This window comes from Elgaria multicarinata, chromosome 8 (genome assembly GCF_023053635.1).
Source record: "Elgaria multicarinata webbii isolate HBS135686 ecotype San Diego chromosome 8, rElgMul1.1.pri, whole genome shotgun sequence".
In the NCBI taxonomy this organism is placed as follows: Eukaryota; Metazoa; Chordata; class Lepidosauria; order Squamata; family Anguidae; genus Elgaria; species Elgaria multicarinata.
The window spans coordinates 47,879,740-47,905,946 of record NC_086178.1 but is presented as its reverse complement, the minus strand read 5'-3'; the positions used below and the strand labels follow the sequence as shown (position 1 = coordinate 47,905,946).

General features: G+C 40.9%; 1 protein-coding gene across 1 annotated transcript in view; it reads right to left on the bottom strand.

Moving 5' to 3' along the window:
- Positions 1-459: 459 nt before the first annotated feature.
- The window catches only part of FARP2 (FERM, ARH/RhoGEF and pleckstrin domain protein 2), a 93,687-nt gene continuing 67,939 nt past the window's right edge, over positions 460-26,207 (bottom strand). The window contains exons 15-27 of the mRNA XM_063132270.1: positions 24,575-24,664; positions 23,694-23,827; positions 22,559-22,640; positions 20,587-20,824; positions 18,111-18,241; positions 17,378-17,446; positions 16,353-16,442; positions 15,649-15,731; positions 14,911-15,029; positions 13,367-13,530; positions 4,518-4,625; positions 3,779-3,930; positions 460-2,308 (exon numbers count right to left, since the gene is read on the bottom strand). Coding sequence (XP_062988340.1) covers positions 2,218-2,308; positions 3,779-3,930; positions 4,518-4,625; positions 13,367-13,530; positions 14,911-15,029; positions 15,649-15,731; positions 16,353-16,442; positions 17,378-17,446; positions 18,111-18,241; positions 20,587-20,824; positions 22,559-22,640; positions 23,694-23,827; positions 24,575-24,664 — 1,551 coding nt within the window. The 3' untranslated portion in view covers positions 460-2,217. The remainder of the gene's footprint in view (positions 2,309-3,778; positions 3,931-4,517; positions 4,626-13,366; positions 13,531-14,910; positions 15,030-15,648; positions 15,732-16,352; positions 16,443-17,377; positions 17,447-18,110; positions 18,242-20,586; positions 20,825-22,558; positions 22,641-23,693; positions 23,828-24,574; positions 24,665-26,207) is intronic.

The following is a 26,207-nucleotide window of genomic DNA, read 5'->3' as shown; positions in this document are numbered from 1 at the left end:
ACAAGTGTTAGAAGTACTGAGCCAAGATTAGAGTTTCTTCAGGGGAATAGAAATGGACTAATATTGGTGGACCTAATGCAATGCAATACTTCAATTACACTGATTAAGGGCCAGTATTATTTTTTCCAAAGCTCATATCTTCACCTCTTCTGTGGATGATCTTTTGTATTTTGCTCAGGATATGACCTGGATTGAGTTGTAGGTCAGCCATGGCTCACTAGTGGTCTCAAGTAAGTCAGACAACAATTAGTGTGACCTGATCTCTCAAGGCTATGAACAAGGAAAGAGTGACCTACTAGAATCATAGGAATAAGCCAGACTACCATCTAAAATGAGGCAGCGTGACTACTTTTGAAGGAGCTGAAGCCCTTTTTTCCATATTGACTATTCACAAAAAGGTAAGAGTTGGCTAGGTTCTGACAGACTACTTCCTGAGCCATATGTAAGTATCTACAATAGTTTATTTCCAAAAACAGACACTAATAAATAAAAAACACAGTTAACTTATATTGAATGGCCATTATAGTAGAGAAGAAATCTTTAGCACTTTGCAGCTTATCAATGAAGATGTCAAACGGAAAACATGAAATCTTCCCTTCGCCCTCTACGTAGGAATCCAACCCCAACCCCCTTCTACCTAGAAGATTGCTCTAGCCCTATGTAACTTTTGAGTCAATTCTGAGAGTAATGAAGAGGGGACTGTACCTGAATCTTGCCTCCTTCCATACCCCATACTGCAAAACACATTGTTTGATATATAGTGTTTTCACGTCAGACTGTTTCCTTTAAAGCACGCTACCCAACACCACACTGTTGCTTAATATTTTATAACATGATAAATAAACTTTGATTAACATCATCCATCTTCAAACCAGCAAACTACTTTCCACCTCTCTCTCTAAGGGCAACATAACAAACGATGTTGATCTGGGCCACAGAAGAAGCATAAAACTTTATAGCCAGGGCAGGTTTCTCAAGTCCATTAAACCCCCTGCACCCCACTGAATAGGCTCTGCCTCCATGACTTAGGACAATGGCACTAAGGGCAGACTATTGTGAGTGGGATTTCTGTTATCCCTATCTTGCAGTTCAATAGTACTTGAATTAGATAAGCCAACTAAATTACTGCTAATGTGCTTTTAAAGATATGTCTGCATCAATTCTTACACTGTCCCTGACTATACCCCAGGCTTGTCCTGTCACTGTTTAGTCTTCCACTTCTTGGTTCCTTTATGTCAAAGTATAATTAATGAGGTACTGACCCTTCCACAAGCTAATCATCCCAAAACTCTGCCTTTAATTGCTGCTTCAAGGTTGTTTTGTAAAGTAAGTTGATTGTACAATCATGCAGCAAAACATTTACTTTTGCTAGTGGTGGGAAGAACAGGGTCTGGTTATATCTGAAAGTGCTTTTCCTTACTCATAAAGTTGTCTGTGCATATTGATAATTTTAAAAAACAAAGATTGGCCAGAGCAAGTGCTGCTCAAAAGCTCAGGAGAAGCATACATGTACAGGAAACCTGTGGAGAGCAACATCAGGATAGGACAGAGAGAACTCAGAATATTAACTGCAATAGGGGCAATAGTGCAGACATACTAAAACATTCTCGGCTTTGCATTGATCAGACTAGTCTATTGGACTATCAACCTGTGGAAACCTTTTCTCCCATGCCTCCCTGTCTCCTTGCAAACAAAAAACTACCGTGTCAACTTTGGGAAAGTAAGAAGGACACAGTTGCTATCTGGCAATTTTCTGAAGCACTCTGTTGTACAACATGTAGAAAATCCATCTTAATATTAAGGTGAACATAGATTGTAGCATGTGCGGTTGGTAGGCTGAAAGAATACATCACATAAAGGTTATTTAGCCAGACTGAGCATTAACAAGCTTTAAGAAACCACTTGAAAGCCAGAAGACAAGGTCAGCCAAACACCACCAACAGCTGCTATTCCTGTAGTTTTTAAAAAATGCTGTGTGCCATATATAAATCCAGCAGCCACTATTTTTCCATGAACTAAGTTCTTCAGAGGCTTTGCAGTCCGTTTGGATGAGAGACCTCTTTTCATACTGCAGCAAAATCCAACATCTTCCATGAAGCAGGTAACTCAGCCCCAGCAGATGGTTTTTCTTTTTACTATTATCAAACTCATCCTCCTGTTCCCTTTTCCCCACGTTGCAAACAATTAACTTACAACAGAGACCCAGCTCTGCTTGTTTCAGTTTGTCATCTTGTCCTTTTCATCTTTTGGGATGAGGAGGCTGGATCTCCCAGGGGAACTTGTAGCTCTCTTTATCACTTCCATCCACCTGACAGGTGAGAAAAAAACAACACTCAAGACCTTAGGCTAAGTATCTGTTCTTTCACTGTTTCATGCAGTAGTTTTTGGTAGGAATATTAGTATTTCACATTCCTTTTTACTGAGCTTTTTAGTAAGTTTGTTGCAAAGAGGTACCACAATATCCCAACAGCCACACATTTCCTTTGCAGAGATCCGTACAATAATCCTAAATTCATTAATCTTATGCAGGGGAGGGTTAAAGTCACCCTCCCCTGCATCCTTATACATTTACTAGGGGGCTGGCAGTTAATATTCCTCTATTTTGTGAACCGCCCAGAGAACTTCAGCTATTGGGCGGTATAAAAAAAGGTAATAAATAAATAAATATTGCACTGCCTCTTGTAAAGTGTGACCCAGATGAACCTAAAAGGGGTCACAAAATAACAAAATGCCGGTGTTCCACCAGGGTGATTTAAAAAAATTCCCTCATTTTCCTGTTGTTACAGAGTAGTTTTAGGGGTTTATATAAAAACCCTTTGTGAAAAAAAAATCAAGGAGATTTTACTGTCTCATACGACATAGATGGAACAGGTAAGACTCGGTGGAGTCAATGGGCTACTCATTTGCGAATTTCCGTAATTGTGTGTTTTTAATGGTGAAAGACACATCAAAATTGGAAAATAAATGCAAAAAAATAGCCATGCTGGATCAGGCCAAGGATCTATCTCATTCAGCATTCTGTTCACACAGTGGCTAACTAGTTTCCTGTGGAAACTTACAAGTAGGACATGAGTTCAAGAGCACACTCCTGCTCCTGTTCCCCAGAAGCTGATACACGTAGGAATACTGCCTCCAATACTGGAGATTGCATATAGCTGTCGTGATTAGTAGCCATCGATAGCCTTATCCTCCATTAAGTTGTCTAACCTCCTTAAAGCCATTCAAACTGGCGGCCATCGCTACATCTTTTGATAGCAAATTCCATAGCTCAACTATGCACTTTCTATTATCTGTTGAACATAACTTTTCAAAGAAACTTTGCTGCATAAGCTAGACATCTTCCATCATGATAGCATCTTCACAGGCATGGTGTATGGCAGGCAGGGGTGCAGTAACTCTGGCTTGTGCAGCCTCTTGGGATCCCACCAAGCCCTGAGGGCATCCCCTCAGTATTATCAGGAATGGAACAATAGAAATACAACACGTCTGTAACTCTGTGAAACAACTATGGGATAATTATAGACGCTGTAACCCAGTGACCTCTTTCAAATTGTTTCTAACTCTTTTAAACAATAATGTAACTCTCAAGCCTAGCAACATTAATTTGAGTTGTATGTGTCTATCATATACAGGGATTGCAATTTCCTAAAGCTGACTCCTCTCTGACATTCCAGCAGATTCCTCATTGTTACTAGAACAGTGAACAGAAAATATCCATGAAAGGGCAACTTGCAGCTGCCAATTCACTTTGCAAACTGGGTCCAAGAAGCACACTCACCTCTCAAAAGTGTACTTGCTCTCAGCCCTGAAAAAATATACATGAGACTTAAACTGCAGTTTGAAGACATAATCCTTCTGAATGTCATCTGCCTCCATGGGGATGCTGACTGCGTAACCAAGGAGTGGTAAACTGGCCAATGGATAATCATCCTGAAAAACAACCAAGTTTGTATTTATTTAGTAGAAGTTTATACCTCCATTCAACAAAGGTTCCCAGGGTGGTTTACAAAATTATAAATAAAACATCCTATCTGTTAAAAAAAACAGCACAAAACATTGAGTTACATTATGTTATAAGTTGTTCATATATTAAGAAAAGCCATCAATTCTCAGTCAGCACCTAGATACCAGACAGAGAGAACAAACCAATTCTATTTATACTTAACTGCGTAGCCTAACTAAAGCCATGATTGGGAAACCCCAATTCTTCCCTGGACTGGCCCCATGCATTTTATTTGCAATTTCCTCCAGTGAGGTGCCTTTCAGAAACAGCTTGCCAGCAATCACCAGTTACAGAAAGCCTTCTGTTCATTTTATGATCAATATTAGCTTCTCGTGGGCTGGCAGTAGTGAAAACCCTTACAAGTGAAAATTATACTTGCTACTTCTATCCTTCCAAGAGGGCTTTAATATAAATTAATGTAACAGTCTCGATGCATTCACAAGACGCATGAAAATATTGTTTCTCATTTCAATATGTGCCTAACCCCATCCTGGGTGTGCTACACCCATCTTACCTGGTGTGTTTTGTAGAAGAACAGACAGAAGTTAGTAAAAACAACCCATAGCTTCTGCCAACCATTACTGTTCTTGAATTTCCTCAGGAGGTACCCTGATAACTGGTTCTAAATGGAAGAGGGGGAAATATGGCATGAGAACCTGAGATCAGTAGTCATTCTCCTTAACAGTTCAATAAAAAAACAACTATTGGTATTGTGTATTTAAAAACAGGTTGCTGTTCCTAGGGTTCCTAATCCCAATAAGACAAGGATTAGGAATCTGTCGCCTAGCAGGTGTTTTTGAACTGCAACCCCCATCACCTTTAGCTACTCTGGATACGGTTGATAGGAGTTGCAGTCCAAGAATATCTGCCCATTCTCCACCACTGCTCTAAGAAATGGAGAGACATAAACTATATAAACACTTACTGTTTCAGAGCCTCTTTGCATGTTTACATATTCTGTGCAAAAAGAGCACAAGTTATGTTTCTATGGTGAGATTTCATTTACCAGTTCATCAAAGTGCATTATTTTATACTTTGAAAACTCCTGGATTTCTCCAGACAGTGAACCAGTTGCTAATATGGTTATCATAAGGAAATGCAGGTTGCTTACCTGTAACGGTAGTTCTTCGAGTGGTCATCTGTGCAGTCACACAACAGTGGGCTCTGCGCCTGCGCGGAGTCTCGTTCGGGAAAAACTTCTATAGCTGAGGCATTTTAGGCGGGAACCCCTCCCCTACGCTGTGAGTGCGCATGCGCAAAGAGGGGGTTCCCGCCCCATTTCCTCAGTTCCTGGAGACCGACATGGTGGGCTCGGAACCGAGAGATTTCTCGGTATCAATGGAGACATCGACACCGAGAGAATGTTTTCATTACAATATCCATATAAGGACATCTACCTCAAATGAAGGATGTCAGTGAGGAGCAAAGAAAAGATTTAGTTATAGAACTCATCGACACCAAAGAGGGGGTGGTTGGGTGGGTTGTGTGACTGCACAGATGACCACTCAAAGAACTACGGTTACTGGTAAGCAACCTGCATTTCTTCTTCGTGGTCTCTGTGCATCACACAACAGTGGGAGATTAGCGAGCTGACTTACCGGAGGTGGGTCGGTGTCCTATGTCAATATAGATGATAGAACAGCCCTCCCGAAAGAGCAGTCGGCTCTGGCTCTTGTATCCAAACGATAGTGTTTAATGAAAGTAGATGGCCTCGACCAAGTTGCTGCACGACAAAGATCTGGAATGGGAACGCCTTTTCCAAATGCTGTTGACGTTGACATCGCTCTGGTGGAATGAGCTTGGATTGGCGTGTCCAGAGAGAGTCCCGCCACCTGATATGCCAGCGTGATGGTATCAACTATCCATGCCGAAAGTCTTTGAGATGTGATGGGCATGCCCTTGTGTTGTCCAGAGTAAGAAACAAATAAACGAGGTGATTTACGAAAAGATTCTGTTCGTTGTTTGTAAAAGGCTAGAGCAATTCGGACATCCAGTGTGTGAAGGGTGATCTCCAATTCTGAAGATGGGGAAGGAAAAAATGCAGGCAGGATAATGTCCTAATTTAAGTGAAAATCCGAAACTATCTTAGGAAGGAAGGTCACATCCGGTCGTAACACAGCCTTATCTTTGTGAAAAATTAGATAAGGAGGATCGATCCGGAGAGCTGCACTTCGGGCAGTGGTGATGGCTATTAAAAACGCTGTTTTGAAAGAGTGGAGTCAGAGGTCTGTCGTAGCTAGTGGTTCAAAGGGTTTTGAAGTTAAGGATTTCAATACTACTGAAATACTCCATGCTGGCATTCGTGAACGGATTGGAGGTGCTAGGCTATTAAGCCCCTTTAGAAAATGTTTGGAAAGAGGATGTGAAAACACAGTAGAACTATCAATATTGGAACGAACCAATGATATAGCTGACAAATAGACACGTATTGAGGATGTAGATAAACCTCTTTCAGACGTTAGTAGAAACATTAAAATTTGGTGTATAGTAGAAGAAAAAGGGTCAAAACTGTTGTCTTTGGCAAATGCCGAAAAGGAAGCCCACTTGCGGTTATACGACCTTCGAATTGATGGTTTTCTAGCTGCATCAAGAATGTCCTGTAACCGGGTGGAAGTTAGATCTGGGGGGACAGTTGTATCCTCCAAGCTGTTAACCGCAGCGTTTGTAAGTCGGGATGTCTGACTTTGCCGTGCTGTTGTGTCAGTAATGTTGGAAGTAACGGGAGCCATTGGTATTGAGTCCTCGATAGCCGTAGAAGTGTGGCAAACCACGTTTGTCTCGGCCACCATGGGGTGATCAAGATGCAGTTGGTCCTGTCGGCAAGAATTTTGGCGATCACTCTGGCTATGATGGGAAAAGGAGGGAATGCATAGAAGAGGGCGTTTGTCCATTGAAGTGTAAAAGCATCGCCCTGTGAGTGTTTGCCTAGACCTGCACGACTGCAAAAAGTTGGAACAACCTTGTTTGTTTCTGTGGCAAATAGGTCGATGTCTGGGGTATCCCATGCATTGAATATTGTCCTGACAACTGTTCTGTGTAGTTGCCATTCGTGTGCGAGATGATGAGAACGGCTTAGGAAATCTGCTAGTGTGTTTTCGGTACTGGCAATATGGATGGCAGTAATAGTAATGTTTCTCGGGATGCACCAGTTGAAGATGTTGATTGTCAATTTTAGAAGACGTTCTGATCTGGTGCCACCCTCTTTGTTTAGATATGCGACCACTGTCATATTGTCTGAGGTTATCTGGGTGAAGTGTCCCGTAATCTCCGATTCGAAGGATGTGAGCGCTCGTTGAACTGCTCGAAGTTCTAAGAGATTTATGTGGTGTTTGGTTTCTTTTTTGGACCATCAACCCTGAACGGTTAGTGAGTCTAAATGTGCTCCCCAACCTTTCATTGATGCATCTGTCGTCAGTATCCTGGTTGGTTGTTTCTGACTGAAAGGGATGCCCTGCGTCAAATTCTAGAACGTGCCTCTTGGGAGAGGCCCGCAGACTGAAGCCAAGCATGGCAACGGAGCGCTATAGTTCCTGTTAAGGTCTTTGCTATACAGTCGACCTGGTGTCTAGAGGTATGTCTTTGCTGACGGGAAAGCTGTGACGCTTCGGAATGGAAGAGTCTAGCCAGATGTTTCTTATCTTCAGGTAAGTGTTCCATTAATTTTCCCATTTTGTCCCAAAGAAGTAGTTGATAACCAGACATAGCTGCCTGGTAATTCGTAACTTTTAGTGCTAGAGAAGACGAAGTGTATAATCTACGAGCGAGAAGGTCTAAACGACGTCCTTCTTTATCTACAGGGGAAGAATGTTGATGTCTACTCTTACCCTGGGCTGCCTCGACGACTATCGAATTCGGTGGTGGGTGTTGGAACAAGAACTCGACATCAGACTGCTGGATCTTATACATACCCTCCAACCTTTTGGAAGTTGGCGGGGTTGTTGAAGGTGATTTCCATGACTGTTTTATAGTTTCAAGTAGAACCGGTAACATAGGTATGGATACAGGTTTTGTTGTGTCTGAAATAATCGAGTCGAAAACTGGGTCTTGTATAGTGGATGTAGACTGTTCCACCTGTAGACCCAAGGCCTGCGCCATTCTGATGACCTGATCTGAAAAGTGTCCAAGGTCTTCTGATGGAGAAATACCCCCTTGTGGGGCAACCTCTATATCAGGAGACACCATTGAAGGGTGTGCCGAGGATGATGAGGATGAATCAGAACCGTATTCATCCTGACCTGATGTTGGGGAGTTCACTGGAGCAGTTGGTATTTGCATGAGTGGAGCTGGTTGAGGTTGCAATAGCGCAAGAGCGTCAGGGGCTAGTGCTGTGGGCGGTTCGAGTTGCATTGGTTGTGGTCGTGTACTCGAGTCAATGGGTCGATTAGAGCGAGGATCAACGTGAAGTTGAGGATTAGAAATTGTAGCCGATGGTCTGGCTAAAGATTCCATAGGTGGTTGTTCACGAAAAGGCCGTTCTCGACCATAATGGTCTTGAGGAAAATTTTCCTAATGACCTTCGTAAGGTCGTCGGTAATATGGGTCGCGTTCCCAATATTGATGTCTATGGGGGCTTCATTCCCATCTGTCCATGCAGTGTGGTGAACGGGATCTATCCCTTGATCAAACTGAGCTATCATAATAGTAGTATCCTCTCCCGGAATGAGTGGAGAACATCGAGTCCAGGGAGTCATGTCTGTAACGCCTATCCTGAGGTTGCACCTGTCTAGGCGGTATAGGTGCTGGCAACAGATCTCTGATTTCGCCTTCCGATGTCGACGTTAGCCTTTGTTCACGCGCTGAGGCTAGATGTATTGTCGGTATAGGGGACAGTAGTAATGGTGGCGGTGGAGGAGGTGGTAACGTCTGTGTCGGTATTGGCATCGAAGCCGTGGCTTCGGTTGTCGAAGTTTGAGGTTGTGGTAAAGGGTCATTTGTCGGTACCGATACAGGTTGTACGGAATCGTCCATCGGTATCGGTCTATTAGGAGTCGGAGGAGGAATAGACGGCCAAGTAGGGTTCGACACACTCTTTTTAAGAGATTTTTTCTTTCTCTTTTTGTTTTGCTCCTCCGAGCTCATGGCAGTATGTTTTGCCTTTTTAGCTTTCTTTGTTAATTTTTTAGCAATCGAAAGCGTAATGCCTCTCCCTGGCGTAGCAGGCAATTCAGGTTGTTGTGTTTCAGCAAGTAATGGCGAGTTTGGAGAGGTTTCAACAAGCTCCATAATAAAGGATTTCGACGTAGATGGCTTGTCGACTGCTTGTAATGCTTTACTCCAGAGGACAGCTTTTAGTCTGTCTGACCTATGTCGCCGTGTTTGTTTAGAAAAAGCTTGACAAAAACGGCAGGTATGGACGACGTGGGCCTCACCTAGACACAAAAGGCAGAAGGAGTGCCCGTCGGATGGAGGGAGCTTACTCCTGCAATTTTTACATTTTCTGAAGGGCGCCTTGAGGGCCATGCGCCCTTTCGGGCGGTCGCTGTTCGCGAAAGAAAAAACAAAATAATGAAAATAAGAAGAAGAATAAAGTAGAAATATAAGATAGATAGAAAGAGAAGAGAAGAAAATGCCTCTAACAGTAGTTTGTTTTTATTTTCTACAGAGAATTTCCCAAACGATGTCACCACAATGGCGGTCGAAAGAGAACTGAGAAAATGGGGCGGGAACCCCCTCTTTGCACATGCGCACTCCCAGCGTAGGGGAGGGGTTCACGCCTAAAACACCTCAGCTATAGAAGTTTTTCCCGAACGAGACCCCATGCAGGCGCAGAGCCCACTGTTGTGTGATGCACAGAGACCACGAAGAAGAACATCGGTGTGTGTCTCAGGCACATCCAAGACATTCTCTGTGATGGAATTAATGACTTAGCGAAACAGACTCAACACCCCCTCCATGACAACATCATTTTGAACTTTTTATTTATTTTTCTTCAAAAAATTATTTGGGACTTTGTGCTCTCCACCACAAAGCTATAACCTTGGAGTTCTCAACCAGCTTTGTGTTTGGATGGTGTGTGTTTTTAATCACAGAGACCAGCAGTGCTATCTTTCTGCTGTTTTTGTTTTTTTTGTTTTTTGTAAAGTTATTTGAGACTCCACTTCTCTTGTATGTGGAATTCACAACCAACCAGGTTTTTAATTTTTATCCACTGGAGCAGGGCTACCTCTTCCCTTCCCATCCACATCTATTGTGCAGACAGGTCATTTCACGATTTCCTCTGGATCAGGACTTCTGGGAATACCACATAAATGAAATGCCATTAGAATCATGATTTGTTTGATTGTACAGAGAGGCTCTAAAAGGAGACTTTTCCAGGGTCTCCCAGGAACTACAGTATTTCTTCAATTGTAAGACGCCATCGATTGTAAGACGCTCACTAATTTCAGTACCACCAACAGAAAAAAAAAACCTAAGACACACCACAATTCTAAGACGTACCCTGTTTTTAGAGATGTTTATATGGGGAAAAAAGTGTGTCTTAGAATTGAAGAAATACGGTAATGTAATGTCCACTCATTTATTCACTTTTTTTATAGAGTGATAATTTTCCCCCTGTAACTGCATACATGCTACATTTCTACCCTGAATAGGGCTAGAATAGTAATGAATGCAATTATTCCCCAACGAATACTAATCATGCTAACACTTGTAGCACTGCTGTGAGAAGAGCACAGATTTAAATTCACTGGCTAGTTAAATCCTCTTTTTTCCAGTTTGTCCCCTGGTCCAACATGCTAAGAACTAGTAAGCGACACAGAGAACCTGAATTCTGTTAATGAGACAATGCAAGTGAAAGACAGACAATGTGAGAAAGAAAAGCACAGGGTAAAGAGAATTAGGAGAAGGCAAGGCAGAATACACAACAATGCCATATGTAAGGTAACATACTAGTAAACCGAAGCCTAAGCACACTGGGGGGGGGGGAAATAGTTTGCTATGATCAGGGTAAATTAAACACAGAATAAGAAACAATAAGAAAAGGCATTGTGTATTCAGAGTTGATGTTGTTTTGGTATGATATATCAAAGAGATTAACTGGGCTGGTTTTCACAATAGACTTAAAGCATTTCTTACCATTGCCTCAATATTTGAGATCCTATTTTCTGCACACTAGAACAATGTTTAGGAGAAAGCTATAGTGGAGATGCTACAAAGAGGAAATGCTGATTTACACAGGTCCTCCTATCAATACCGAGTGTGGTAGAAGCAGCTTTACCTGAATCATGCACAGATAGTCAGACAGGGAAAGGCTCTGGTTCCGGTACCAGCAAACATGGGTGATTGTGTTGGGCCGTTGAGTCTGGCCCAGCAAATAGCGAGGAGGAAGCTCTGGAGAAACAGCAAGAGAGCAGAAAACTGAGCAGAGGAGAGAGGGCGCAGGACAGAGAGAGACAAAGAAAAAAATTGAGTTTTAGAACAAGAAAAGACAGTATTTGAAAAAGTCTGTTAAAGAAATAGCATGAAAAAAGAAAAAGGGATGACGACGCCATCAGCTTCACGGTTGGTAAATCTTAAGATCATCAGTGCAAGGGGTCATAGTGCTTTGTGGAGAAAGCAGGAAGATTAACCAATTTACCCAAGGCAGGGGTAGGGGTCATCTTAGAGGAAGAATTAGTCAGCGGAGAAGATTATAGACGTTTGGTTTCAGAGCCCAAAAGCTAGTTTCCTCTATTAGCTTTTTGTGTGAAATGGCAGCCATGGATATTGAGGTGGTCTGTTTAACTGCTCAGTTTTAATTTGTTTTGCTATATTGAAAAACAATCAAACCTAAACCCTTCTAAGAACGAAGTTGAGGCATGTAGGAAAACACAACAAATAGCCTCAACAGGATTTTTTTTTTTGCTTATTCTGGCTGACAAGAGCATAAACGGCAGTGCAAGACAGAAGAATAAAGGCTAAGAAAGCCATTACTTCTATAGTACTTTTTTCAAGTAACTGTGTTCCTTACAATTTCTCTCTCATTTAGCTCAACAAGGTCTAAGGATGAAGCCTTGATGCGAAGTCAGGACTCATTAAGGCACTGTGTGCCTCAAGTCCAACAATGAATGAATACAGAGTTCTTTGACAAAATGTAAGGTTGTGCTACAATTGTAGATTGGAGTCTAATTGTCTCCATGTTAACCTTGCCAGTAGACCACACTTTTATGTATGATGCAGTCAGTTCTGTATCAGCCTGACAAAAGACTTACATGGTAAATCTGAACTACCAAAGCCACAGCAATGTGGATTTAGTGGTGGCTAGGAGGCCACATTTAGGTTCAGTACTTCCTGAGTGAACATAGCCAGCCAATAATAATCCTGTCCAAAATGTACATGTTCCATAAAAATCAAACCGTTGGCCCTTCCTTTTAAAGCCAATAAATACCGTGATGTGTGGAAACATCCATAAATCACAGGTGGATGATACTTTTAGTTTGGGAGCTGCACCTGCTTGTTCATCCCTGGCCAATGGCTGGTTGGCCACTGTGTGGACAGAGTGCTGGACTAGATGGATCCTTGGTCTGATCCAGCATGGCTCTTCTTATGTTCTTATGAATCCAACTCTGTGCATATAGGTGTGTTCATTTGTTCTCTGTTGAATGCAAATATGCATATACATGCAGGTGTTCTTTTCCCTCTCCATCTGCACCAGTTTGGCAGGGAGGGCTGATGGAAGATGTTTCTCTCTTCCCAATAGCAGTTTTCTCCATGAAAGGGCTTTCTATATCCTGCACAAAATATCTTTTAAGGCAGATGCTGCCTATTTCCCTTAGAATACCCATGAAGAAGGGCCCATGGGAGGAGAGGGTTGCAAAAGCCAGGCAGAAGTGAGGAGCCACAAGTTGAGCCAGAATGTCTGATGTTCCCCAACCCAGCCATACACATGTGCAATTTCTTTAAAAGATAACCGTGTCAGATTATAAAGTTACATCTCAAAAATGCTACCATGTGAATGCTATCCTGAAGCACAGATCCTCTCTTCCAATTAAGAATCTGGGGTAAGCATAAGAAAGCAGAACACCATGCAAATCCAGGCTTTGATAGTCCAAGCACATGCCAAAGGTCAGAAGAACAATGTGCAAGACCATACACAAAATCCGGAGGAGAAACTTGGTATCTCAGGAGATGGTTTTGGGGTTTTCTCTTTTTAATTTTCTTTCCTCAAAGCACCCCTTTGTTGAGAACACAATGGAAGCATGCACACATAAAGTACATGTTCAAACATTTTGTAGTCACTCAAATGCTCTCTCTCACATGGCCACTGAAATTATTGACAGCAATGAGGGGAATGGAGGTTAAAACACATGTACACAGTGCAGAGAAACCAGCCACCATGACAGAGTGGAAAATGAAAGCGGTGTGTGCTCCGCTGCTGCTGGGTACCTCGACGGCCACACTGTGATCAGTCATGGAGACACTGGTGTTGCGGTACCAGCAGACATGCATGGTAGTGTTGGCACGGTGGTGGCTCTGCCTGTCCAGGGAGCTACGAGAAGAATGTATGTCCTCTTCGGACTCCTGTTCTAGAGAAACCTCATCTGAGGATCCTGAGGGAGGAGAAGGGAGCAGACATTTAACAGACTATGGTACATGGATAGTGATAGCGGCAAGGATCCAATAGTATAAGAGCACCTTTCTCTAACAAAAGGAATTAGCATGCACGGGTTACTCTGCTTTGGCATCCGTGGCCTTCACAATCCAGAGTTTCTTGTAGGATATGACACTTCATAGGCATTACATAAGGGGAAAAAATCATAATGTAATATGTGCAAGTATAATATGTTTACTTGGAAGTACCTTAGCTGGATCTGATTTGTAGTGAGGGAGGAGGCATCTAAGGAGTAACTAACTGTGACCAGAGGAATGCAATAGGGTGCTTCAGTGCCGATGTGGTGGTGGGACCCCACAGATAAAGGAAGCCAGTCAGAAAATCAAGGGGAAAGAAAATCTATTCAACAGCTTCCCTAATTGGAAAGTGAACTGGGGTTTACAGGGATGGATACTTGCCAATGTAAAGGGTGGAAAAGGAAGATCACACACTACAAAATTCATTATTATTACTTTAACTGCTAGAGGTTCTTATTTGCCAAGCCTGCAGTATCCGGAGCATCAGGAAGAATATGGAAGTTTATTTAGTCAAAACATTTGTAGGCTGCATAATCTATATCAGTGGTCCCCAATGTGACACCTATGGGCACCCACAAAACTTTTTAATTCCCCCCCCCCATTTTTTAATGGATATATCCATTAATATCTGCATATATCCATAGCCATAAATAAATATGAAATGCATACAATTCTAGCAATTATACATAGGCTTCAGCAAAAGAGGACCAAATATCCAACCAATCCATTTGAAGGTAGCATCTATATGCCACCCATTCAACTAATGAAAGCATTGTAAGGTCCTCAAATCCACTGCATTATAGAAGGTGTATGTTTAGCCTTCCAATGTTGTAATGTCAGCCTTTCCGCTGTTAATAGGGTGCGGAGAATTCATTTACGGTAACCACTTGTTAATTTCCATGAAACAGGTAAATAATTTAAAGGAGTATGTACATCAGTTAATATTAAAGACTATTCTAATATAAATATATGTTTTTAAAAGGCATTACCTGTATTCGAACGCCAGCCATTAGCCAAATCATTAAAGAGACTTTGTGATGTCCAATAGACGTGAAACAAATGTTTTTTGCTGAATAAGATGCAGCCTAAGATCCACAGACATGACAAGTAGACGTCAAAGTGGTAATCCAATGATTAGGCAATTTATGGTGGCGCCTGCAGGACTTTTTCAAATTCCCAATGTGCCTACTGGTCCAAAAAGGTTGGGTCCCCCTGATCTATACTATTTCAACCCCCAAAAGCAGGCAGAGTGCACAAGTAACCAAGAGTCACAAATCATTAAGTCACACGTTTCTACTCACTATTTGAACGATTGCATAGGGAATTTTCTAGAAACATGTCAGATTTCTCAGTGATTTTCTTAGCCATTTCAATTGCCATGTTTAGATCTTCCATCCACTTCCCCATTTCCAGACGAGTGCTGAAAAACACAGACAGGACTGATGGCTACGCATAATGCTTTTGGAACTCAGTTGTAGTATGGCTCAGGAAAGGCATAGCTTGACCCGAACTTAGAGCAATTCCAAGTGCTTCCATAAATTCCCTCTGGAATAACAAAGCTTGCAGTCAATGTTAGCATTTTGGCAACTACAGAGGTTGATGTCAACAATCTTATTTTCCACACAGATTCAAGTTTGAAAAACCACATTTCAGGATCTTTTCCAATTTCTCTGGAAAAAATCTGAAGTCACGTAAGGACGAAAAGGAAAAACATACTACTGCACATTAATGTATCTCAACAGTCAGGATGTAGGATGCTATAATCTCTTCCTGGTTCTTCTTGGCTGGAAGCACCACTCCAGGCAGAGTATGGGGGAAAAGGGAGTGGTTTTGCCTCAACAGGTTACTGTGGCATGACTTGGAGCAGCAGGGTCTCCCAGTCTTCCTTGCTTAACCTGGAGCAGAGTTGGAGAGGCATATGCATGCATACACACATACACACACACACACACACACACACACACTCTGGTGGGTGAAATCTGTTTTAGCACTTATTTGCATTCCTGCTTTTCATAACTGAATATCAGAAAACTACTTACCTTGCTGCCACTACTATGGTTTTTTGAGCTGAATAGATTGTGAAGCAATGAGGGACAGACCACTCATTTTCACTTTCTTCCACCTGCAACAAGAGAGACTTGCCTCATCACTCACTGAGCAATGGTACACACATCTATACTGTGAATGAAAAGAAATGGCCCGACAATGGTGACAAATCTGCACATCAGCTACTTGTAAAAGCTTCAGCAAATTCACATCTATCTAGCTTCTAGTAGGAAAACTATCAGCTATAATTACACTGCCACTTCAGTAACTGGTAACTGCATAATAGTCACAGCACTCACTAGGTTATTACTCACCGGAGGATCCAGGACTATCAACTGAAAATCAAACACAGACATACAAAAAAGTTCCATTAAGGAGTGAGAGAGAAGGGAATGCCTTGCCTTAGTGTGGAACACCAATTAGCACCTCCACCTACCAAACAGCAACACCACAATTAAATGTTCTGTTTCTTTTTTTCAACTCTGCTGCCAGAAAACTGTCAGTACTTGCTCTTCTAACTAACACAGTCTAGCACAGATGCTTACGTATATAACAGTCTGAAGGAAAACTTCAGAACCATCAAGAAAACCTGACTAGCAAAAATCACTTAAAAGTTCAATATAAAAAAGAGGATGCTCAGGTTAAGATGACATGTTTTACTATTTTATGCTTGGTTGCTATATGAAGAATGTCTTACCAGCATTCCATGTAGAGGGAGATGACCGTGAATTTTGAACTGGTTGGTACCCGTGACTCCTTTGCTTGTGTAGAGCAACATATCTGAAAACTGAAGCATGGAAAGGTTTTTTCAAATTAAAATTTACCACACTCTTTAGTTATTTAAAAACAATAACAACAACCCTTCTCTTGTTATAGCTATATTCACTTTATTTGTATTCCACTTTTCAGTATACATTGCACTTAAAGTAGTCCACAACAAAGCGAGACAAAGACATAAACAAAAAATACACATGCCATCATTCACTATCTGTACTGTCTCCATATAAAAACAACATTTGCTTATTTCCATTCAAATTACTTCTCTAATTTAGCTTAGTATTGACACAGCTTTTTAAAAACCAATTTTATTCTCATTATATAAATCAGGATTTTGCAAACGATTATTGTGATTTCTCATTGTAATAGCACTTTTCAGTTAAAAACAAGTTATTTCCAGCCAGTACTTAAAATTACACAAGAACAGAGAAAATACGTTGACCTTTCCTGTGTATAATTAAGTCCAAAGATTCTGAACAGATGGCAACATCCACTATTGTAAAGGCCTCCAAGGTACATCAATGTACATTGATGGTGCTATATAAATAAATAATAATAATAGTTTTCTAGGAGCCCACTAAGAAATAGATACCAACAATGGATGAAAAACAGGAGCACAAATTACTTGATCACATGAAAATCAAGGAAGTGCCATCCTCTCTCCATCTCCTGACCCCACTGGCATATAGAATCTGGGCTTGGGGGTCAATGCTTGCAAACCCCTATGCCCATATCTCAGGAAACACACTGTACTCAAATGTGTATTTATATTTTTGTTGTAAAACAGACGAATTCACACAAACAATCCTGCCTTCCTCAGCAAACTGCAGGAGAGAATCTATAGGAATCGGGCTTTTAGCAAGGCCAATCCTCACACTATTCCAGTAGGGCAAACTCTGGAAAGACCGTTGTGAGTCACAATTTTGAGCAAAGGCATCAACTCACCAGAAAGAACATCCTTTGCTGCAAGCCCTTTTTGGTCAGCTTGTATAAGCAGCCTTCCCGGATAAATTCCTGTGGAAAAATTATACAAGGTTTAACTTTTCTCAAAGTAGATCATTTTTCATATAGCACCCTCAATCAGCCCTTTCATCCCCATTCTCAATCCAAAAATGAATGCCCTACGATAGGATGAAATAGTTGTCTCATGTATATGAGACAACTTCCTTTATAAGAAACCCATTCGCAATAGTTTCCAATGTTCTTTACTGATATAGCACACAACTAGGCTTGAAAAATCCCAGGAAGAAGCAGGTATTGTTTCCTCAGGATTTCTCCATGGTGAGAACATGGACAGACAGCTCAGCCATGCATTCATCCTATGCTGGTCATTGTCACTTCTATGGACCAGCATAGACTGAAGCACTGAAACTATGTTCCTGATCCCCTAAACAAAAGCCCTTCAAAGAGCCATTTCTCATACTAGGTTTTAAGAACCATGTTGGCAAAACAATCTCCATTAAGTATACATAAGTATAAAAATTCAGAATGGTTAGATGTGCATGTTTCAATGTTGAGATCTACTTTTGGCAATAGCAACTTGGCCTTTGCCAGCCCCAAAATAAAGTACTAAAACCTAAATCCAACATCCTATAAAAGAGGCAAGGAAAAAGCAAATTCGGAAATGTTGCTTAAAATACAGAGGGCTTAAATGTAAACTGAAAAAAAGACTGCCTACTCTGCCAGCTGCTACCAGGTTATCAATGCCAAGCAGGTCGTGCTGTAACTCTGTGAGCTTCTGGAAATTTTCCAAACGTATCAGGCTGTTTTGAAGCTGTGATGTCATTTCTGTGATTTCCTTCAGTGCATCTGCAGAAAAACAATACCCCAAACCATCAGATCAAAGCAGCACAGACAAAACTACAGACCTTAGTTTATCATCAATTAAAATACTGTAGAACCTGTTATAGAGTTCCAATATTATCTTTGAAATAAAGTCTCACACAACAATCAAGCCTATGAGATTCAGCTGAGAAACATTCACCTTGGACATGTTATATACTTCGATTACTTAGTAATTACAACTTGCAAATCTAAAAACATTTTCTAGGTTAACTAACATTTTGAGGAAGGTTTAGGACATTTGTTTGAGAGTAGATCTCTTTACAACTCCATAATCCTTATTTAACTTTATTTGTGAGAGATTATATGGCAACGTGTGTTTGCATGACTGATATAAACAAACTACAGTTAAGTATGTCAGCCTACTAATTTAGCAGTGGTTTTTTTTCATCCATAGCAAATAAATCCCTGGATCTAGTCTGAATGCTTCAATCTTTAGTTAGTTTGGGCTCACTGGTCTTGATATGGTCCTCCTATTTCTTTTGGAGGTGTTTTTTAAAAACGAAGTACTGCTGTTAAATCACATTAAATCAGTTAAGACAGCACTTTTAGGAGACCAATTAAGTTCAAAACAAACATTTCATACATGAATACCGTATTTCTTCGATTGTAAGACGCGCACTAATTTTAGTACCAACAACAGAAAAAAAGCTTTGATTCTAAGAAATAATAAACGCCCCGCGATTTTAAGACGCACCCTGTTTTTAGAGATGTTTATATGGGGAAAAAGTGTGTCTTAGAATCGAAGAAATACAGTACCACAAAAAATTCAATTTCATAAACCAGAAGTCCAGATGCATTAAAAAACTACAATTTTCTTGCCAGTTTTGAAGCTGTTAATTTAGCACTGATGCCTGCATCTAGTACACAATCCATATTATGATGATTTTTAAGGGGCTCAATACTCACTAGTCATACTTGGAGCAGACTCCCACCCAAGGCACTGTATTCAGTGCATAAGCACTACTTTTTCCTATAGGAAAAATGGAGTCCTAAATGTACTTATTTAAGAGAAGATACCATCTTGGAAATGTTTGGTAAGTAGGCAGGCTATTCAGAACAAATATAACAATGTTGTTTTAATGTAGCCTCAATACTTCAGAATTACCCAAACATCCCACAGTAAGAGTCAGAAGGAGCGGTTTATACTCTGTACTATAGTATCTAGTTTTGTGCTCAAAATAAATTCTGCAAACTCAAGGATTTTTACTTTGACATAATTATTAGACCTTGTGTCCAAGAATAAGGTTCTCATATTGCTCTAATCTATTTTGCAGGGGTTGGAGGAAGACAAGGAACACATGGGCAGAGAATTTGGAATTAAGTACAGAATACAAGCCCAGGGATTGGAACAGGGGACTGAGTAATACACTGAAGCACTACTCTGTGTCTACTTAAAATCCTCTCCAACCTTAATCTGTCTTCTGAAACTGTGTTATCCACATCTGCAAACTGCCCTTAGTTTTCCATTCATGATTAGAGATCCTGAGAGTGGCCAGTTTTACCCACGGAAGAGGGACAGGGAATTTTGCTGGGCACTGATGCTCCGCCCAAAACCCCCTTTTTTTTTACCTACATTTCTTTAGTCACAGCTTCTGTTTTAACCACAAGGACAACAAACAAACAAAAACAAAACAAACAAAAACCTTAGAAGTTAAGGCTGAGACTGCTAGGAAGGTTGAGACTGTTATTCATATTCCATCCTGGGAGGTAGAAGTTTTTAAATTTACATTTTACAGATGGGACAGAGAGAGAAATATGTGAAAAGCAGCATCCATGTCCAACGCTATTGAGCTAGAATAATATTGTTCTTTTAGCCTTGACAACCAATTTTGCACCATATATTACATCTGCAGAATATACATGGTCTTATCTATAAGAACAATGCGAAATCCCAATCACCAAACTGCACTACAACGTGCCAAGCCTACAGAAATGAAAACACTGGAATTTTCTCGAAGTGTGTTGTCTGGCAGTACCACACTGCTGGCTATGGAAAAACTGCAATATAGTCTTCTAAAATGGGAATATATGACAGAAAGTTAATCAAGACAAGTTCACACTTGTATGGTTATAATGTAATGAGTGCAATAGCCAAAGGTCTAATTCCACAGAGCTTTCACATGACCTCAAACTCAATACTTTCCAGTGAGAAGTATTCACATGCTCAACTATAAGCAAGCTGAGCAATGTGATGTCAAGGGATGCACATTAATGAATGCATCAGTCTTTGGCTACTGCACAACATAGAATGAGAATACAGAAAATGTCAACCAGGCGGTTCGCAGCTATCTGCCTTATCCATCACTCACTCCTGCAGTCGGTGTAGTCTCGATGATCTGGTACGTAGTGTTTGCAAAGTCTTCCCAGGATCAGTTTGTAGTGCATTAATCTCTGGATGGGTTTGAGCAGGAAGGTGTTGAGTGGCAAATAACAAACCTTCTGGAGTTCAAACTCCTTATAAACCATTTCCAGTTTCTTAATGCGCTTAGTTGCTTTCTCTAGTTCTGTCAAGACTTCATCATGTTTTTGCAGGTAGCTGGTAAATTCCTGTGGGATCACAGATACGGCCATGAGAAGAGGCACAGAAATATTTCATACATATTCTTGATCCGCTAAAGCGGCTGATCCAGGCTACCTGCAATACTGGACAAATTACAGAGGAAAACAAGAAATGCCCCCATTTTGTTTTTTAATGATATCAATTGTAACCAACTTTCAGTCATGTTTATTCAACCAATAAACACCCAAAATTTGGCAACTGTCAACATTCGCACACAAAGATTGGTTGCTTACCTGTAACTGTAGTTTTTCAAGTGGTCATCTGTGCATTCACACATTCAGGAACCTTCTACAGTTCAGCAATTTTTGGCAGAAGTCACCCCTACCATCTCAGTGTATATGTGGTCTCACCACTTTCTCTCAGTTCCATGTGTACGGGTGATCCCACCACAAACCCAAAGAAGATCTCGAATCTCAGCAACAAACAGGAGATGGTTGGTGAGTTGTGTGAATTCTCAGTTGTCCAAGCAAAGAACTATAGTTACAGATAAGCAACCTATCCTTCTTTGTGGTCTTTGTGCATCACACATCTCGATGATTAGCAAGCTAACTTACTGGTGGAGGATAGGTGTCTCAAGCAAGGACTGAAGAAAGAACCACCCAACCAAAGGAGGCCCATGTCCTAACATCCAATATATAATGGCGAGTAAAGATAGATTATTGTAACCATCTAGCAACATGGCAAAGGTCTGGTATCAGAACACTCAAGAAAGCTGTCAACATCTACACAGCTCAAGCAGAATGTGTCCATACTTGCTCCAGTAGCAAAAGTCCTATGAGCTCATAGGAGAGTCAGACTACCTGCACCAGAAATGCTGAGAGGAAAGGGGGCAGGGCTCATGCTCTCCCTCATACCGCAAGCATGCGGGGTGCACTCACTCATAACACAAGCAGGTGGAACAGTCAGGTATTGGGCTGGAAGATCATACCATCATTCTGCCCTCCCTCCTCCACATAGATGCTACATCTCTGCTTCTGTCTCAAAACCTCCACCACTGTGTCCTATGTCAACAGATACTCCTCCTCCATTGAGGTCCTCTCCACCCATCTGCAACTCTGCAATCTCTGGCTTTGTCTAGTGTTCTCACTGGGATAGCGGAGGCGAGTTCTCACCAAAAATTTCTGAACTATAGAATTTACCGAATGATGTCCCACCAGGTGCAGAGCCCATATCTGCAATGCCCAGAGACCACGAAGAACTTAATCTCAAAAAAATTCTGTGAATGTTTGAGAATTCAAGAGATACAACTGACAATTAAATGTCAAGATTAACATGCGTATGTCTGAAAAATAGGGAAATTTTCAGGCACCACAAAATTCACCCATGTTTAGCAGCATTCAGATGTGATTGTCAACATTCACTAAATCTCAGTTGTTCACTATAACACATACTTTAAGGAGGTGGGGGAACAAAAGGAAGACATTCCATGAATAAGGCAAAACAGGTTGCTTTGTACGTGGTACCATATGGATTAGACTCCTGGGCAAGGCCTATTTATCACTTGGTAGCATTTTTTGATTATAACAGAAACCCATGTCGAAGGTTCTTTGGGTAGAAATTGCCAATCATTTGTGGCTTAGACAGGATACACACTACCTTTACCATTAGATAGTTTAACGAACAAAAAACTACTCCAAGTAAAACCCTTAGTTCTATATTAATGAGAAAAACTGAAAATGGAGGAACAGACGGGTTCATGGAAGTTATTTATATTTCCAAACCTTTAAAGTATGCATATTTCTCAGCAGGACATCACCAATCCGTTGATAATCTCCTTTCGTGGAAGGATTGGAACGTCCCTCCCTACAATCAAATGTGAGAAGTTAGGTTCTAGGGAAAACTGAAACCTAAAATTGTTTTCCAGAGACCGCCAATATTACACACACACACACCCCAGAAACTGAAGGATACAAATTGTGAGTATAAAAGAAAATAAATTGCACCAAAACTCTGTTTCTAGCCATTTTGTAGCAAACTAACCATGTAGATCATGCTGATGTAATTATACGTAATAACCACAAAAAACAACAAAAGAAGAAGAGCAAAATGTTAACACAATAAGATGGTCTATACTTATATTTTCAAATATGGATATATCTGCAAGTGCCAGGTTTTAAGCACACAATGAGCGCATGCACACCATACTTCGTTCCTTTTTACCACTCGGTACTCTCTATGGAGTACTAACAGCTTCTTAAAATGAAGGAAAGGAAGCCAATGCAGACTAGAAAATCTTAAATTAGCATGGAATAGTAAGGAAGAATCATCAATTTTTATTCTCATATTTTAATTCTCTCATAAGATGTAAACCACATGCAAAAACCAATATGAATTCCAAAAACACAATGGTTTTCTTTAAGAATATGACCCTGTTCAGGAGCTAAACATTATGGCTTAGCATGTCGTGTGAACCATTCCTACGGTGGCTAGATAACCACAGTTTAAATATGCACACTAATCATTTGCTGCAAAAGGGTAAGAGGCCTAACCATGGCTTAGCATGTCATCTGAACAGGCCCTATATGTCAGTGGTCCAAGGAATGTCAGTGGTCCAAGATATTGTCTTTGGACAAAATTTTACCCGATTAAAAATACAAGTAAGGAAATATTCAGTCTTTGATTTCTATATGCCTCGTTTTCTAATTCTAATAGTTTCTCCTACAAATAGAACCCTTATTCAATCTCTGGAATGACAGCACATTTAGAGTCTCTGTAACATAAGGCTGGGCCACAAATCAACTTCTCAGCTGATTAAATGAAATATATGTTGCTTAGTACCAGAGGAAAGGAGTTTCATAAGAGAATATGAGAATTCAGGAATCAAACGTTCACCTTCACAATGCTCTTAATGCTTACCAGAGTGCTAGCCGCTGCTCAAGCTCTTTCAGAAATCCTCTGTGGAACTCATAGATAGGGTCTATGTTAGAGAAGAACAAGGTCATAAGACCTTCAGGCATGGCATTCTCCTTGACAACTGCACTGCGGAACCACTGCAGAGGAAAGATAAACAAGGAATAGATGTTTGGCTTCCTTTTCCCAGTATCAGCAGGCATCAAAGAACCCAGGGGAAAAAGCTATTTGCCCTACAAATAAATGGACAGACATATGAGTTAATTACCTCCCCTAAAGCACTGTGATCCTGATATAAATCCCAACCCCTCAAAACTCACAGCTGCTTTTATAATTAAAAGGCCACAGGAAATGCGGTTCAGGAATCTCCAAATCATGCCTAATTTGGCCCTAAAAACCAACTAATATTTTGGATTATCACCCAACCAAACTAATAAAGTTCCACTGCAGATGTTTACTCACTAAAGGAACAGTTTAGGATTGAGGATGGGCAAGATGACTCATGAAATATTTCTGCTGTGACTTTTAGTGCTAAACAGAGAACTAAATACTATTTGCATATTTTGGATGTATGCGAAAAAAGTAATTTATAGGGTTCTTTTAAAAAAGAAGCTGCAATTACTAAACTACTGTGGAAGAACCTTGATAGGGACATTTACAGATAGCAAAATTTGCAAACAAATTCACCAAAGCAAAACAAAAAGGTGTCAGGGAAGATGGAGGGTCAGAACAATGATCAAACAGGAGATTTTAATTCCTTCCTTGCAGCAGTAACAGCAGCAGACTACAGGAAAACACAGTTGTTTCAGAAGCGGACTTATATATACAATGATTAAAATTACTCTTCAGGGAGAGAAAATGAGTTGTAATAGGTTTAAATAACTTACTACAGTCAGGACTTCTAGGTCTTTTAAATAAGTTCGTTCAGTAGCGAGAATTTCTTTTGCAATGAAATACGCTTTATCTGCTGGGTATCTCTGAAAGAAACAAGCAAATCCCAAATAAATGAAAGAGAAAATGTTTCTTATTAACCATGAACTTGGCTAAGCTATAGTAAGACTCCTTGAAATGACCAGATGTAGCAATATAGCAGATAGCTGAAATCATGCTCTCCTGCTGTGAATGGCTTTTAAAGTTTCTTTTTAAAATATTTGAAGCAACTGTGCCAAAATGTATTATTTGGGAAACTAAATCCTGAACCTCAGCTGTGAACATGGGTTTCATTAAACCACAGCATGGCCCTAATCCAGAACTAACTGCTTGCTCTATGCTACTACCTGTATATAGTAGATATGAGGCATCATCACACGGGGAAAATTGTGTTTGCTTACCATCGCTTCTCTGCCACACGTCTGTCCCTCATTACTTCCTCTTTCAAAAGTAAACGTGCACGTGGCCCATTCATTGGGCCGTTTTGATCATGCTGCTTCTCCTGCACATAGCAGGAGATAGCAGCAACTTCTGTCTTTAAAAATAAGTCAGACTTACTGGGGCGAAGAGTGCTAGAAGGCGTGGGAGGCAGACGATGTCATGAGAGGGACCCATGAAAACCCATACGTGTCCAGTAACAACTGTGCAATAAAATGCTCGTCTGATGGAGCCCATGGTGGCTCCTAATTCACAGATGGAATACAAGTGGGAGTCACACTGATGGGAATCATGCTGGCTGGACTGCATCTAGATGTGTATGGAAGCTCCATCCTTTTGGTACTTCCATGAAGGACTCCTGATCCAGTTGGGCGGCTTGGCAAAGTACAGTTTCCCCCCTTCCCTCTGTTCTCCACTGTATGGGTAAGATGACAGGGGGAAAACACTTGGAGCGATGCTGTTACTATATGGCAGGGGTCTGAAACCTCTTTCTGCCCGAGGGCCAAATACAATTTTAGAGAAGCTCTCAAGGGCCAAATTTCAGGAGCGGAGGTGAACGCAAAGGCGCAGGGACAAACATTCCAGCCTATTTTAGCTTATATTTCTTACTGCCAGTCACTAAGCCTTAGGAGAGGCATTTCAACATTTTAGAAAGGGAAAAAAAACTGTGCAAAAGCTGGGAAACCACCAAAGGACCAGTGGTCAAGAGAAAGGTGCATGGCCATTTGGGGAAGTCCAAAGGGCTGGATTGGGACTCCAAGTGAGCCAGATTTGTCTCATGGACATGAGGTTCAACACCCCTGCTATATGGGAAAAGGTAGCGGAAGGAATGTTCCTCTCCTTTCTCTTTGTTTGGCCCATGCAAGAGTGGCAGCATTGCTCCTAACAAGGTTGTTTCTCTGCAGTAATACTGCTTTGAATGGCTTCCATTACTTAACCACTTTGAACATATGGAAATAGAAACACGAGTACAGAATTCACAAAGTGGCTTTTCAATACATAATCTATCCTTCAATAAGGAACTAGGCCACCGCCTTGCATCTTCCTATATGATTTTCTATAGAAAAAACCCTCTTTGCACAGGAATCAAACTATTTAAAACTCCTGGATTAAGATTATGAAACATGACCCTAACACATAAAAACCAACCCT